The sequence below is a fragment of the Aythya ferina genome (assembly GCF_964211825.1).
Source record: "Aythya ferina genome assembly, chromosome: 4".
In the NCBI taxonomy this organism is placed as follows: Eukaryota; Metazoa; Chordata; class Aves; order Anseriformes; family Anatidae; genus Aythya; species Aythya ferina.
The window spans coordinates 74,980,611-74,997,140 of record NC_140300.1 but is presented as its reverse complement, the minus strand read 5'-3'; the positions used below and the strand labels follow the sequence as shown (position 1 = coordinate 74,997,140).

General features: G+C 39.2%; 1 protein-coding gene across 5 annotated transcripts in view; it reads left to right on the top strand.

Moving 5' to 3' along the window:
* Positions 1 to 16,530, top strand: part of NDST4 (N-deacetylase and N-sulfotransferase 4) — a 107,277-nt gene that overhangs the window by 10,996 nt on the left and 79,751 nt on the right. For 4 of the 5 annotated variants that reach the window (XM_084517931.1, XM_084517928.1, XM_084517930.1 and 1 more), the window contains exon 2: positions 5,833 to 7,076. In XM_084517931.1, coding sequence (XP_084374057.1) covers positions 6,096 to 7,076 — 981 coding nt within the window. In that variant the 5' untranslated portion in view covers positions 5,833 to 6,095. The remainder of the gene's footprint in view (positions 1 to 5,832; positions 7,077 to 16,530) is intronic. The other variant, XM_084517929.1, reaches the window with a different exon arrangement.

Below are 16,530 nucleotides of genomic sequence, written 5' to 3'. Positions count from 1 at the left end.
GCTAGTGAATCCTTTAGCCATCTTCCCAGTGTCTTGAAATCTTTGACTAACCTCAGACTTCTTGTCATGACATCATTGGTTCCCACATAAAAGATCAAGAGTAGGTAATAATCTGAAGGCTGTACTAAGCTCAAAATCATACTTGTTGACTTCTCCAATCCGAGCCCTGGGGAGGTAGCAAAGTTCTCTGTGAAGAGGGCCCGGTCTGCAGAAGGGAGCCTCCATTCCCTTCAGGAGGGAGTCACCTGAGAATGTAATTTGCTGCTGTTTCTTCACAGTGCTGGTCTTGTTGCTTTACTTGCTATGAGGAGGGGGCCTGTTGATTTGGGCGTTGGTAGGAGAACTTGCATGGATACCCCTTCTTACACCTCTTCACACCCCTCATCTACCACACCCAGAGCCTCATATCTGTTCTGTAATGGAAGCTGAGAGAACAAACGGGCTCCTTTTACAGCTCTGTGTAGTACTAGTTTCCTTCCACTCCTCGGTACCCCTCCAGATGCTGCCTGTATCTGGATGCAGATCAGACACCAGACCTGCCTTAATCATGTCCATGCCAGGCCAGCTTGTGTATACCATCAAGGGCAGAGCACCACTGATGTATTACACTCTCGGACTCCCAGATGCTTCACAGTCCCTCCACCTCTTCCCGAGGCAGACCACCATCTCAGGGACTACCACCAGGCACACCCCACAATCCAAGGCCGCAGACCAAGCCTGCAGGCAAGCAGATCAGACTTCAGCCAGCCGACTGGTGGAGCACATGTCCCTTCTCATGTGCCAACCACCAAACCCTACCTAAGGCCTTCTCCCATGCCCCTTCTGCCGTTTTAGCTGGCTCTGCCCAGCCCCTGCATGGCTCTCTCAGCAGACCAGCCACCAGAGGTCTACACACACAGCACATGCAGCCTGAGGGAGCCTGGGCCCAGAAATATCCTGCGGTGCCCAAGACCTTGAGAGACTTAATAGACTGATCAAATACTTCTGAAAATACTGGAGAAAACAAACAAAAACAAACAAACAAAAGCAACTTACAGATTATTTTGAATTGAAACCAAACAAAACAAATGAAGGTGCTAGGTAGGGAGAGCTCTCCATTCTGAGGTTATCAAAGTTAGAACAAAGTCAGAACTGCAGCACCTTTTTCCAGCTGAGCTATCCCTACCTCAGGTGAAAACATTTTATAAAGACATATGACAAGCCAAGAGCAGCCAGCATCAATGCATATGGGAGCTAAGAGGTCACACAAAACATGTTGTAACTTGATTAAGCTTGAAAAAATATCTTTCAAGAACCAAAGTTTCATGAACTTAGCAAGAAGTCTCTTGGAAATCCAAGAAAAAAGTCTATTCTCTCTCCACAGTGAACAGAAACCTTACATTTTGCTAATGGTCAACAGGAGTCATTTTTCATTCAAATCTGTTTTCTTGTTTCTGTGTTGAATGAGCAGTAAGGAGTAGTAAGTCAGTACCATGGGTCATTAGACTGCTAACAAATGGCAAGAGTCGTATAAGCTTGGAAAGGAAGGAAAGGAAGAAAGTTTACATTAATTTTTTAGCCTAAAGGGAAGTTTTATATATAGAAAATAAAGACATAATGACTTCTGATTTATACTGGAATACGATGAGAGGAGATCCCAGCCTGTTTCCAGATGAGTTACCCACAGAGCATTGCATGCAGCATTGCACTGGCACAGAGTGGCAGCCAGAAATTACCATATTGCAGTGATTGCACTGCTCTTCTACATAGGCCTGTAGTCAGGAACACACTTTTAACCTGTTACAGATGTGAAGCCTATTCAGTCAATCAACAACATGGATAAAAACATCCATTTATTTGGTGTTAACCAAGATTTCCACTTTTCATAAGCCAACTAGATCCTTAGCCTAGCTACAAGGACAGGATACAAGCTGATAGCCCTGTGAGGCAGTGCTCTCCCTGCCCTTTGCCCAGGCTGGCAGCCCGAGCATCAGACACCTGCTGCTGTCCTCATGCCTGCACCAGGCCACTCACGTATCACATATTTCTCCTGATAATGCAAAGCAGCAACTCTCATTCTTAATCAAATTGTTTTTATTCATCCAAGCAATAATTTCATTATTACAGTGATCCGTCATTAGCAATTAATAGCTAACTGCCTTTGCAGTATGTAGCTGCATTCCACAATGTCTGTGTTTCCCTATCAACTAGTTGCACCCAGTTTGGTCAAAATGCTTATTAAAAATCAGTGCACTTTGAGAAGGTCCATATTCAGAAACTGGGCCATGAGAGAGTCAGCTTTAATTCCTGATACAGTGCTAGCATATGGTGTTAATAAGAGGTTGTTTCTTTTCACTACAGTGCTACCATTTTTCAGCTGTTGAGCCCTGATCTCCCAATCATCTTTGGTATCAATACGCTTTAATCAGATGCATTTGTATGAGGAAGCAGCAAGTATTATTTAGAAAAGAGGCAGATATTTAAAACAAACAAACAAAAAAAAACTTCTGTTTTCCTTTGGCTGCTTTAATTTTAAAAAAAAAATTACACTTCCTGCAGATGTCTAAGACATCACAACAGAATCGTACCATTTCTGTACAACAGAAATGTCTAGGATGTCTGCTAAACACAAGCCAGAAATCCACTACAGGACCAAGTCTGAATGATTGTAACCTGAATTCCTTGACCAAGTGTATCCAGCTGTAGACTTTGCCCCTAAAGTGTCATTGAGTTCTGACCAGTGACCTCAAACACTAGTTTCTAGAATGAAACTACATTAGCAATGATAATTACAAAAGATGGCCTATTTTCATGTTTTCAAATTAATATAGCACAAAAATACTCTAAAGTTTGAATTTGAGTGAATATAAAGCTGTTGAACTTTATGGGGGAGAGTTTCAAAGGCACAAACAGCACTTAACTTCCAGTTATGCCTTGGAAAATGTCCCACTAATGGCTAATATAGCTGATTTATTTTCATAAACTTTAATTATTTCACACTTTTTTTTTTTACTGAACAACATAATCACTTCAACTGAGCAGTTCAAACACAATGCACAATTTAAAAGGGGATCTGCTCCAATTCCATGTTCCCATGTGCAAGTTCAAATTTCTTATCAATCTTAATATTACACACCTAGATAATTGTGAATACTTGTTCTTGCTATAACATCCACACTGAACAGATGTACTCATCTATATAACTAGGTACTATAAACTATTCAAGATAAGTAGGAGATATTTTTAGCATTATTTGTATTAACTAATGTAGGATAAACATTTGTCTAGTATAAAGTCAGGGGCTTTTCATATTTTAGCAATAAAAGCAATAGTAATAGTGAAGAACTGGTTCAAGTGACAGCTTGAAATGCTAGCACACAAGAGATCCAGTAGGACAGAACAGTGAGGATAAACGTGCAATTTTAGGTCTCCTCACATGCAATTCCTCTTGTGCTACAGCTGTTGACTGAGACATTTGGTAAGTATTCAATGCAATTTAGCAGCAGATTTCTTAGAACAAAAAACCTGTTTATTTTTACTATATTAAGACACTTATATTCTTATGTTTAATAAAAGTGTTTTATGTGCCTCGATGATTTCTGAGACCCTTCTGGAAAGGGTACGAGCACAGGGCTATTTGCTCTTTGAGTTGAGGTGAGAGCAGGTGCTGTCAGGCAAAAACCAAGAAGATATTGCCCTCTAGTGATGAAAGGAGAAGATGCAAAGTCCGGGGACAGGGAGGGGTTAATTATTGTTTCAAAATACCCACATCTCTCATGCTAAGAAAACCAAAGCTTGCTGCAATTAGCTGTTTTGTGGGGAGATTACACGCCCAGCAAGGCTGTCCTTCGCAGAGAGAGCAGTTCTCCTGATCCGATAAACCTTCAGAGTCAGGCTGAGTGACTCATCAACGTCACTGAAACTGAAGCATAGCCTCACAGAGAACACTTCACTTGATCAGGTTTTATCTTTTTATAAAATCTTAATTGGAGGTTTAATAAGAAGTGAGATCCTGACAAGTATACACAGAACGGCAGGATGAGGGAAGCACTAAAAGAATTGGGGTTGGAGGGGCAATACGGCAATTCTCTTACAATTATCAGAATGGTTTTAATTTCTTAGTCATTGCTGCATTTCTTTTATGTTTTTCCCTTCACACAAGGTATTACTAAATGCAGGGCACTTTTCTTGCTTCTGCTCACTTCTTATTTCTCTCCACATATAAGCTATCCACCTTGCTCACCTTTTTCGCTAATTGCCACATGACACAGCAGTGTGACAGACAGAGTAGCCCACAGTACAGAGATATGAATCTCCTAGCAAGCTTTTGACTGACAAAGGTAAAGCAGATAAAAACTAATTTCTGGCAAAATTGCAACTGGTCTCAGCAAAAACTCCTTTTTCTTAAACAGCCAGAGAAAGAGCAAGTCTCTCACAGAGTTCTTAATTCACAGTTACTTCAGCTCAACTGCTTGATCAACTCTCCAAAGCAGTATAGTTCGAATACTTGGAAAGCAATATGTGTGTGTGTATATATATACACACACACACACACACACACACACTTAGAGCACCAGTAAAGCTTTTTCTTGTATTTTTTAAATCCTGAACTGAAACAACCAAGAGTTTCCTTAGAACTCTATGCCAGAGTCATAAAATATATCTGGTAGACAAGTTTCCTCAATACCTTTCTTGCAAGCTTTTTATAGTTTTTCATGTAAAGATTGAGTAGTTTTCGGAATAAAAATTCAAAATAATAATTCAAATTAATAGACAAGGAGATGTCAACTGACAAGCGTATGCTGTGAAAAAGGTTCTTCCACCTAGCAGTTCAAAAATCATCCATTGTTTACAGTCTCACATTCTTCCAATAGGTAAACAATATAAATAATTCAGACAGATGTTAATTCTTTTTAAAATCCATAGAGCAGCATGGGCTATTTGTTTTGTTAGTTTTAATTGCCTCTGAGTTGCATGGTTCATTGTTAGCATTGGGAATTCTTTGTGAATTTAGGTAGGGCTACCAAGAAGCACACAAGTGCTTCTGAGATGGCCAGGCAGTCCAGTTGGAGCCACACAGTACAGCAGGGACAGCCCAAAGCCCCCATCCTTTAGTGAGAGTTGTCTTAATTCAGTACACACTTTTATGTGCCCACCCAGCAATCACAGAACAAATACCTCATGGCTCAGCAACTCCAACACTACTCATGCCCCATACAATCCTCCATTCATCCCTGGGAGAACAGAAAATGAAACATGCACTGCTGCACCCTGCAGTTTTAGTAACCTACTAATTTACTTGGAAAATCCATGTGCAATTTTAATTTTAAATTTTTTTTTTTTTTTTCATTGACAGTCTTTAAATGGGCAGTAAAGTACCGGCCACTCCAGTTACAGAATAGAAACAGGGGAAAAGATATCTCGTGCCTTTTTCTTTGTCTTGATTAGTTTCATTCAAAAACAGAATTTGATAGTCCTTTGCAAATACTTAGCCATAAAATTATGAGTTTGACATAGAACTTGGACCAATATTTAACCAACATTTTTTGTCCTCTTTTTGTCCTACAATCATTAGTCAACCCCACTTACAATAGCAATAACGCATTGTAGCCAAGAAATGGCCATAAATAAAAATACCATTGTCCTCAAAAAGTTTAGATTAATTTTATGTCCTAAGAAAATGGGAGATCTCTGATGTATTAAGATAAAACACATTAAGAAAGCACACAACACTTGAAGTGTTCATAAATCTCCCTCTCAACTCATATTACTGACATCACTGTTTATTAACATTCATTTTTAATTGCTTTATGGATTTTATTTACTTTTTTTTTTTTTTTTAACTTGTTACAGATAATGTTGAGAGTCATCCTCATTGATTATTGGCAACTGCTGTATTCTGAGAAAGCCTCTTTCAATTTAGCTTTACAGATCCTTTGACTTCCCACTCCAACAGCTTCATCACCTACCCAACAGCTTCATAAATGTACTGCAATGGTCACATGAACATCTCAGGAGGGGAATCAGCACCTCTGTGTCTCCTCATTATTATGGCACTTTAGGAAGAGAAAACCAAAAAGCAACAAGTCCAACAGAAGTTGAAAGTCCCACAAAAGATGAATCTAATAGTGAGGCTCCACAGAAGTTTCAGAACACTTGTTATTCTTCTGGCTACTTTCTGCTTAGCAAGTATCGTCATTTCTGCCTATTACTTGTACACCAGCTACAAGCAGGAGATGGCCCTTGCAGAAACCACTGGAGAAGCAGACTGTGAAGATCTCAAGCTCCTACCATACAGATCCATTGAGCTGAAAACAGCTAAGCCAATTGATCCATCTAAAACTGATCCCACTGTCCTGCTGTTTGTGGAAAGCCAATACTCCCAGCTGGGACAAGATATCATAGCCATCCTTGAGTCCAGCAGATTTCAATACCACATGGTCATCGCGCCTGCCAAGGGGGATATTCCCCCTCTCACAGACAACGGAAGAGGAAAATACACAATTGTTATATATGAGAATATTTTAAAGTATGTATCCATGGACTCATGGAATAGAGAGCTTCTGGAAAAATACTGTGTGGAATACAGTGTTAGCATAATTGGTTTTCATAAAGCCAATGAAAACAGCTCCCCAAGTACAAAACTGAAAGGCTTGCCGTTACATCTTTACAATAACATAGCCCTCAAAGACTGTGTTGTAAACCCTCAGTCTCCCCTTCTGCGCATTACCAAAGCACCAAGGGTTGAGAAAGGCCCACTGCCTGGCGAAGACTGGACAGTTTTCCAGTTCAACCATTCCACCTACCAACCTGTGCTTTTAACTGAACTGCAGACCTCCCGACCACCTCCCATGGCATTGCCAAAGGCTCCTCTGTATGCAACCGTCATCCAGGACTTGGGGCTTCATGATGGGATTCAAAGAGTTCTTTTTGGAAACAACCTGACCTTCTGGTTACACAAGCTGATCTTTATTGATGCCATCTCTTTCCTGTCAGGGAAGAAGCTCACGCTGTCCTTGGATAGGTACATTCTGGTTGACATAGATGACATCTTCGTTGGGAAGGAGGGAACAAGGATGAACATAAATGATGTGAAGGTAAGGCAAAAGCTGGGGGATACTATACCAGATGCAAGTATGTTCAATGGGGCATTCAAAAAGAAACAAAGAGCGACAAACATGGGAGTCCCATTTTCTTTTCAAAGCTGAAAGTCTACAAATGTAGCCAGCAGAAACAGAAACCATAACCTGAGGTTACTTTAAAGGTCTGGTTACCCACATGCATACAGAGATGGATTCTGTGTATGAATCCATCATACAGAGGATTTGAGTGTGTTGAACCTTCCAATACTTAACAGATTTTTTTTTTTCCTGAACCAAAATAAAAAGAATCTCTGTTTCTGGAGCAAATTTGCTGCTGGGAACTCTGAATTGTTAGATAATTCCACATTTAACACCACGTTTTTATTTTTTCCCTTTGAACATACAGACATATGCGTGTATCTGTACATATGGCATATACTTCAATTTATAGGCATTTAATTGCCTATAAATAAGTAATTATTTCTAGAAATTAAACAGAAGAATAGAAATCTGTTCATTTTTTGAACTCTCCTGTAACTATGTTAAATAGAATTTAAAAACGAATGGAAAAGTTGGCCACAGTTTGGCTTACAATCTTTAGCAGGGAAGTTTTCTTTAGTAGATAAATATTTCAAGTTACTGGTGACAGTATGAAAGTATGGCCTGCACCTCAGCAAATGACCTAAATATCTCATAAGGTGGATTGCTCACAGACTATTGTTTGGAGGTGCTTTTAAACTTCCTTTTCATAGTCTGCAGTATCCAGGGACTCCATTATATATGTTCAGAGTAATTCTGAAAAGCATGTGCACCGTAGAAAGACACAGACTTAAAGCGGTAAACAGACAGAAGTCAACAGCATGAAAGTTACTTTCCTTCAGTTTTCCAGGTGGGGGAAATATCATATTGAGATATTGATAATAATCACATTGAGATTAATTGAGGCTCCTAAATATGCAATATTACATTCTCTACCTTTTATTCTAGGGTTTTCCTGTAAATACCTTAATGCTTTCATGAGCAGTAAGTAAGCCTTTTAGTTTTAAACCCAAATTTCTATTTTGTTTCCTAATTATTATTTCCATTGGAGTGAGTTTTATATTTGTTTGCCTATTCATCTGAATCACTTAGAGATATTGAGATGTCCAACAAAAGAAGTAGTCTCATACAGATAAGATGTTTTTACACATCAGAAAAGTTCAGGTAATTCTGTTAGCCAAACCAGGTGTATGAGAGCTCACCAGGGTTGTTTCTAGCACCCAGACACTCCAAGTGTCTGCATTAGATATTTCTGGTGTCTTGAGATCTGAGCACTATGCACAAGCTCCGAGATCAAGTACCCTCTCAGCACTATATATGATAAAACACTCTGACAAAGGCCCTGTCTAAAAGAGGAAATTAACGGAAAAGGCAATAGTGGAACAAGTTTTTCAGCAAGAGCTTTCTGCACACACATTTTTGAGAGCCTTTTTCTGATCTGGTTTGCCCACTACGAAAGTCTATTATTCTACGTTGGTTAAAGAGTCTCTATTACTAGAATAAAAGCATCCACACAGAGGCACTTGAAAATTCAAATCATAACTTTGACTGGAATAATCTCCAAGCCCCAAGACATTTCCTTCATTATCCAGCAATCAACAACATTAGACAAACCTCTCCACCTGTGCTTGGCAGAGGAGCTGTGCTCCATAGGAGATACAACAGAAAATATCCAGGAGCTCAAGTAGGATCTGGACATCAGAACCCTGACTGCTAAAAGCATTAGGCATCAATTTTGCATGCTGCACAGATTTACCCATCTGAAAAATGGGCAGTTCACAGCACTGAATACATTAACATGCAAAATCATCTGCTAAGCTTCAGACTTTTCCTGAAGAAAATAATAATAATAATAAAGCAGTATGGTGAGACCCCGCCTCTTCATCACAAAGAAGAAATCATGCAACACACACCACCCATGGTGAGAACTATACAAGCACACACTCAGAGCCAACTTTCCCATCAGGCAGTCTTTTTGGGAAGCAGGATGGGGGATTGTCTATTTGTCATAAATAATGTTCCCATGTAAAGCCATCCTGCGGCTTGACCATCCATTGGTCCACTCTGCACATAAAACTATGGTTTTCAGTTCCAGTCAGTTATCAGGATTTGTTTCTCAGGGTATTGCACAAGTACTTGCTACGCATTTCAGTCTGTACTTACAGACTGGACATTCCCAGAATACATTAACATTCAAAGCAGGATGCTTGCTAATGAATGTAACACCAAAAAAAATAGAGTGTACTTTGGTTAGTTTACAGTAAAAGATAATTACAGTGAGTTAGAGAACAATCACTCAAGTCACTTGGGAAAGGAGGCAATTAAGAACCAGAGGGCCTGGCTTCTCCCCTCAAGGCAGAGCAGCCTCCTTGGTTGAAAGGCAAAATAGCAGAGGGAGACAACGTTTAGGAGGCTGATATTTTAAGTGATGTCGAAGTATTGCCCTGCATTGTGAAGCAGCTGCTGTGACCAGCTGCTCAAAGGGGGTTGTGTTTTCACAGCAGGTGAGAGGCTGCCACGAAACGCATGAGAGGTGACATATGGAGGCATCAAGGGATATAGGGGCAGGTTGTGCTTCTCCTGTATGTGTATCACAGGGGCAAAGGCATGAACAGCTCTGATAGCTAAAGGATTAGTATAGACTCAGTATGTTGTTCAACAAGAACATAGCAAAATTTGAACCATTTCCTCTTTTTTTCCTCTGAGCTGCATATTACAGGTAGATTTATCGCAAAAATCATAGCCGACATTAACATCATGCGCATCAAAACTCATTTCATCCCAGCTCCTGTAATGCATGTTTAAACTGCATCTCCAACACAGAATGGTATTTATACAATGCTGAGAACAGCATTGAGAAAAAAAAAACATATGAAACAATGCTTGCAATGAAACAACTTCTCAGCACAGTACAATTCACTGAATTATGCCATATCACTACTTCTCCAGTTCCTTTTTTACTTAGGATTTGTCACTACAACTATCATAGATTCACCTTGTGCAGTCATATGGGACTCTCATAGGCTCTTCTGAGGTGCCACACACACCTGTGTTGCTTTGGGAATGCTTTTATACATTCCACATTCCCAGGTGTATGCAAGAAAACTGCAAACAGCAGTGCACTTCCCAAACTGTGTTAAAATTACAACTAAATAACATCTCTCTGTTCAAGCTCTTTGGCATTTCCTGCCAGTGGCCAGCTGTATAATAACTGCCAGCCCAAAGAACACATGACTAGATATGAGTTTTCCGATAACAGTACTCGTACATAGCAATAAAAAGACAAGTAACACTGTTCCGGTGTAATTACTTCCTGCAACTCAAATGTTTTTATCCCCTCACAAAGCCTTTCCTCAATTAGGTGCTTCAAGGATATATATAGTTTTATAAAGGGTGGCATCACTAGAGAAACAGAGATTAGAGAACAGAGTTATTATGGGCTCTGTTTACCACAAAAGATCTCCTAGTCCCTTGTATTATAGAAGTTGTGCAAGGTCATATCTAGCTAAGTAATTAAACAGGAACTCAGCAGAGCCACAGAAAGCTATTTTCCCAAGCTTTGCAAAGATCTATCTTGAGACTAGCGAGCCCCTGCAAATGAATTCCTCCCTTTCCCTCCTGCCAATATATTATCTCTCTGCTTGATTTTAGAAGGCAAAAAATAAAATAAAATATCAAGAACTCCTCAGTTACCATGCAGTATTACTGAGTTCACGTACATGCAAATTACGCTGGTTCCTGGCCACGCAAGCCCAAGCCCATTGACATCACCGATTTAGCAAAAACAACTAGAAATACCCATTTTTGTTGTGTCTGGGGTCTGGGTTGTTCCAAACAGAGAGAATATAGAACTTTTATCCTTAAAGTTCTCTAGCTGGGCACAAACAGGCAGTAAGAACTTGCTAAGGTATTTCCTTTGTTGTTTTTCTAGTATGAGCTAGCGCAATATTTACTCACACAAGAAGAGCCCAGTGCAGTGACCAGGACTTTTCCAGTACCCTCCACAACTACACTTTCTTTTCTGGGAGCAATTATTAGCTCAAAACAAACAAACAAACAAAAGCAAGCAATCATCCCTACATTTAAAAACAAAACAAACAAACAACAAAAAAAAATAACCATCCTCAACCTTTTACTTTCTGTCCTCTCTTTACACCAGGACCTGCAATGCAGAACAGCTGCCCTTCTATAGCCTTCTTCCAGGTGGACCCTCTCAGGAGCCACCTGCTTCCCGCTTTTCTCCCACTCTCCCAGCTGGAGCTGGTAATCAAAGAGAAGTTGTTCGTCCTAGCACCATCGCGTCACAAAGTCCCTTTTTCTAAAGCCACCTTTCCCTTTTTTGCATTCCCTCTAATTGCTGTACTAGGATCATTCTTGTGCTATCTGGGATCTGATAAAACGACAAAGCAATGCTTGGGAATGTGTGGTGTGTTACTACTGACTGCGGGCTCTCCTATTCCTTGCAGTATCGGATAGCCCGTCTGCATTCTCCCCCATTCTCCTGCTCTAACCTTCAGTCCACTCACTGCAGTTGAAAAAAGAATTGCATTAGTCTCTGACACCTCCTCACTTCCACAAGTCTGCAGTTTATCTTCGACCTTCATCATCATTAAAAAGCCTTGAACACTTAAAGGGTGATTTCTTGCCCATTTTAGTATTTTAAAGACACGAATTCATGTTGGAGTCACATCTTTTCTGATATTTCCAAATTAAAGAGTACTGGCTCAGCAGGAGCCTGCACTTGGTAACTGAATCTCTCCAGTATATGCTTTTTCTGATCTTTCTGCAAGGCGAATTGCTTTCAGGTAGAATAATTAGAAATATCTGGGCCACACCACCAGGCATGGCAGAACGATATTCAGTACAGAGACACAGGTGGGCATAGGATGGGTAAAACTGTGCAGCACATCTGTGCAATTTCTCAACACTCTTTGAAGGAAGGAATTTAATAAACCGTTGTGGACCAGTGCTTGGTTTCTGCTTCAGTTCTGCTGGGATCCCTTACCTCTCATGCCGTTTGGGGTTGATAGCAAAGCCCCAGTCCAGGCATGTGGATAAGGAAGCTCTGCTTAACAAAGGGCAATAGCACAGTTCTGTGTCCCTTTGCAGAATATGGCACCTAATGTTGCAGAATGCCCAAATTTTCATAGAAATTCTCCAGCAGTGGTTAAGACCAGACAAAAAAGACAGGGAGGATTTCTAACTCAAGTTTCTAAAGAGTTTCTCTGGATATCCTCCTCTGCTGCACCTATCTGGTACTCACATACAACAGTGGAGAGATGATGATGGAAGTTAGAGCAGCTCAACATCTAACCTCCCTCCATTTCATTCCAGATGTACTCGCTATCAGTCCCCAGTGCTTCAGCAAAACTTGAAACTGATGTTGTCAATAGGAGCTGGAAACAAATTGCTTATATTTTTATTATTGTTAATTTATCTGCTGCTTTTTCCTTCAGCAGAAGTCGAAGCATCACTTCCTTTCTGATACTGAGATACAATAGTCATCCTGCAGCCTTTTTATAAAAGTAAACTCCTGCCAATAAAGTAACCACATCAATGGGCAATACAGGGGGAAACTAAAAAGAGAGCATGTACGAGCATTGGAAGTTAGAGCAGACAGCCAAGCATTAGTCATTATAGTCTAAGTGTTACCATCATGTCACTCTTTAAAGCACTTTTGAAAATGGCAGCGAAGAACACAATGAACAGAAATTCAGGAGTTTCCGGTTTGGGATGATTTTAAAGACTTTAAAAATGAATTTAAAATGCAGCTGAGAATGCATTATAAGAAAAATGTAATAATCAGACAATCTTTTTTCAAAATGGGAGTGTCTACTCTATTCGGCTTCAGGAGAGATGACGGATCATTCAATATTTTCCTTGTTCATGTCTCTTGAATCATCCTGTTCTTTCTGCAATAATTTGAGTGTTGAATACTGCTGAAGTGCCTTGTCTAGATACATCATACAAAGCGTTTTAGACTTCAACTCTTGTATTTTTTTTTTTTTTTTTTGTTTCAGTAAAGCCTGCTCTTTCATTCACAATTTCAGCACTGATGTAGTGAAAAAAACATGATTCCTTTGCCGTCAGCAAAACATTTATTTTTCTCCTTGGCAGCCTGGAGGACTGTCTGTCTGTCTGAGCACCTTACCTGAATTATAATAGACTTGGGATTCTCTCGTCTTACAGGTTTCCTACTGATGATATAATAAGCCTTGAGTGCTTGATACAGTCTTGCCAGAAGACAAATTCTGGAGACTAATTTTCTAGTTTGTTCGTTAGTTTAGAAAATTACATTCTTTCCATGTGTCCCACACATTAACTTTATCATACAGTCTAAGAAATATTTTCATAAACATTTCAAAAAACTCACTTTGTGTTCTCCTCTCCCAGTGAACAGACTGGCTTTTATGCAGTGCAATTTAATATTGTTTGTGGAAGAACCACAGAATTATCAAAAATCTGGGTGTTGGTTTGTTTGCTTTTTTTTTCAAGTAAAAATTTAATATTTCATAAAGCAGGAAAACAAATTAAAAACCTAGAGAAAAATAATCCTTCATTTTTCCAGCTTTTTAATCAACTCTAAGACCTAGATAGACCTTACTCTTCAAAAAGATAAACAATTCTGAATTTAAGACAACAAGCAAACCAACCAACACAAAATAATACCTTTTAAAATACAGAAAGCGCAGAGGTTTTTTGAGTTGTTGGTCTAGTGCAATATCTAATGCTTACAGCCTGTGTCTAGCATCATTGCCTTGTGACATGCTCTTTTTGTCTACACTTCTGCTGATTTTCTGGATTTACGTTGATTTCCTGAATACCTCCACCAAAATAATTCTGAAGTCATAAGATGTGTTGTACTGGAATATATTTTTGAAATGTATGTGGTTATCTATATTTTATTTAGCTTCATTTAATTTCATTTAACTCCCTTTCATTTAGGGAATTTGTAGGAGCCAAAAAGCATGGCTGCTTTATATCAACCTCTTAAGTCACCTATATTAACCTGTGTTTTAAAACAATGCATATTACTTTAAAAGGTGCACTAACAATTGTTTCCTGTATAGCAAAATAACACTATAAGAAATGTTGGAATACCTTTCAAGAAAGGCTAGCCAACGCAGACTTAAAGAGCAGTCATAATTATTGCCTTAAAAGCATCTGATGCAGCAAAAAGCACGTTACCATGAATGCCATATATATATTGCAGTTACTTTAGTGGCAGTGTTACTTAAACTTTAAATGTGCTTTTGTCATCCAAATGGGAGCAGAAGAAATGACATTTAGAGCAAAACTCAGTTTAGTATCATTAGCATTATACAAATAATTTGAAAACAAAAATGTTCAGTAAAAGAGTGAAGGGATGGGATGGAAGGATGGACAAACAGGTGAGAGAATAGAGAAAATCTCAAAGAGAAAATGAGAACTTTGAAACTAAAATATTTAGCAAAAACTAACTGGTCAATTTCTGACCACCTCTGTATCATAACATGGCATGAAAACAATTCATCTATGCCTGGTTTCAAATTCCTAGGTAAATATGTATGTACGCACATATGTATACACCCACACAAATTAAATTTCTGATCTTTTTCTGGTCTATGAATGTGGTCATAGACCCCTTAAATTAATACTTTTACTTCTAATGCTGTAAGTCTCCACCTGTCCTCTTATCAGACAGAAGAGTGTAAGTGCTTTTAGATAAAAGATACCAAATTACAAAAGGCAGAATAAGAGACCAGCAAGAGCTGCACCTCTAAGTCCAAAATTAAATTCTAGTAAGTGGACACTTAATTATAACTCCTGAAGATATAGATCACATGTCAGCATGTGGAACTTCAAAAATGATAAGTCATAAGCAGATTCTGATAGCAGATAATAGGATAACCTTCAAACTAAATCTTCATCTTCCTTTCAGAAAAAAAAAATAAATGCCAGTGGTCAACATTTAGGATACGAGCACTGCTTTCAGTGAGCTGCATCTATGGGAAGGCTGAGGCTTTCTCCAAAGGGCTGGACACTTTTCATAAGGGTTTCCTTTTCCTCTGGACATATGCAGAGTCCAAATAATTTTACAGAGACATGAGAACAAATGACCTTCTGGCTCCATTGTTCAACATGAGTCATGCATAGCTTGGAATCGTTAGAGTGAATCATATATTGCTTTCAGCAGAGTTTGTTGGAGAATAGTGCTTTGCATACAAATACATCGATTTGTCTGGAAAAATTCACTTTGCAAGAAACCATTTTAGTTAGGAAATTTCATGAGGTCCGTGTGTAGCTACTTTAGAAATAAACAAAAAATGAGCAATTTAGAAATAAACAAAAAATGAGCAATTTCACTGAACATTTGAAATAGTGACAATTTGGTATAGCTGTTTCACTGCTGAAGGGGATTTCTGTGCAACAGACAGTTATTGCTTTTTCTGGTTGTTTGTTTTTTGCAATGATCATAAGCATACACACATGCACATATATAACATACACACATACTCAAATGTGATGAAAAAATCATCCTGCATTTTATGTTTATGTCACCAAATATTCTGTGTCCATGTGGTTTGGCCAAGCTAAAGAAGAGAAAGTCTTAAGCATAAGCTATGATAAAACACTATGTGATGTGTTGTGATTTTCCATCAGCTGCAGATTAGCTTGACCTGAGTGTCAGTTTTTGATCCATAAGAATTGGTGTGGCAATTCTCAGGCATCAACTTTTGTCTCTCAGTCTCTCTCTTTGTATCAGAACCTGGGGCAATGCAGTATCACTAGGGTTTTCAAAGGATGATGATAAGAATCTGCCAATCTTCAGCTGCGCATCTCCTGAATAAGGCTAATGCCTGTCTGCACCACATCGGCAGTACTGAATGGTGATCCATTTGTCCAGGTGCACAGTGCACAGTATGGTTTCAGCTGAATCTATTTTTTTCTTTTTTTTTTTTTTTCCCCATTACCAAGATATACAGCAGGATGTACCAGAAATAGGTAGAAGATTGCCTTATTCTCCATCACCATGGCCAGTTCCACAGGTACCTGGCACTGCCAGAAACTGTACTAAGAGTGCAGACCAGTGCTCACAGCCCTAACATAAAGCTCTTTTTCATGTGCCTCATTTGCTTTCATATTTCGATTGGGAATATTCCTACCAAGATTCAGGCCAGTGCTGATGTTATTTGGGGCTACAGATTTGCAGTACTCATGAAACTTTGTCCACGCACACAAGAAGTCATAACCTGGTGAAAATGCACTGTAGTGCTGGGAAGTTCCTGAAAAATCTTCCCTTTCCACAGCCCTTATCGCCTCCATGCTTAGGAATTTTGTACAATCATTTTGTTTCTTTGCTGTGTGATGCATGCATGCCTGGAAGGACATGCTGGGGGCTGGATGTTAACATGTCTCAGAAGCAAACCCCCACTTTGATGTACAGGGC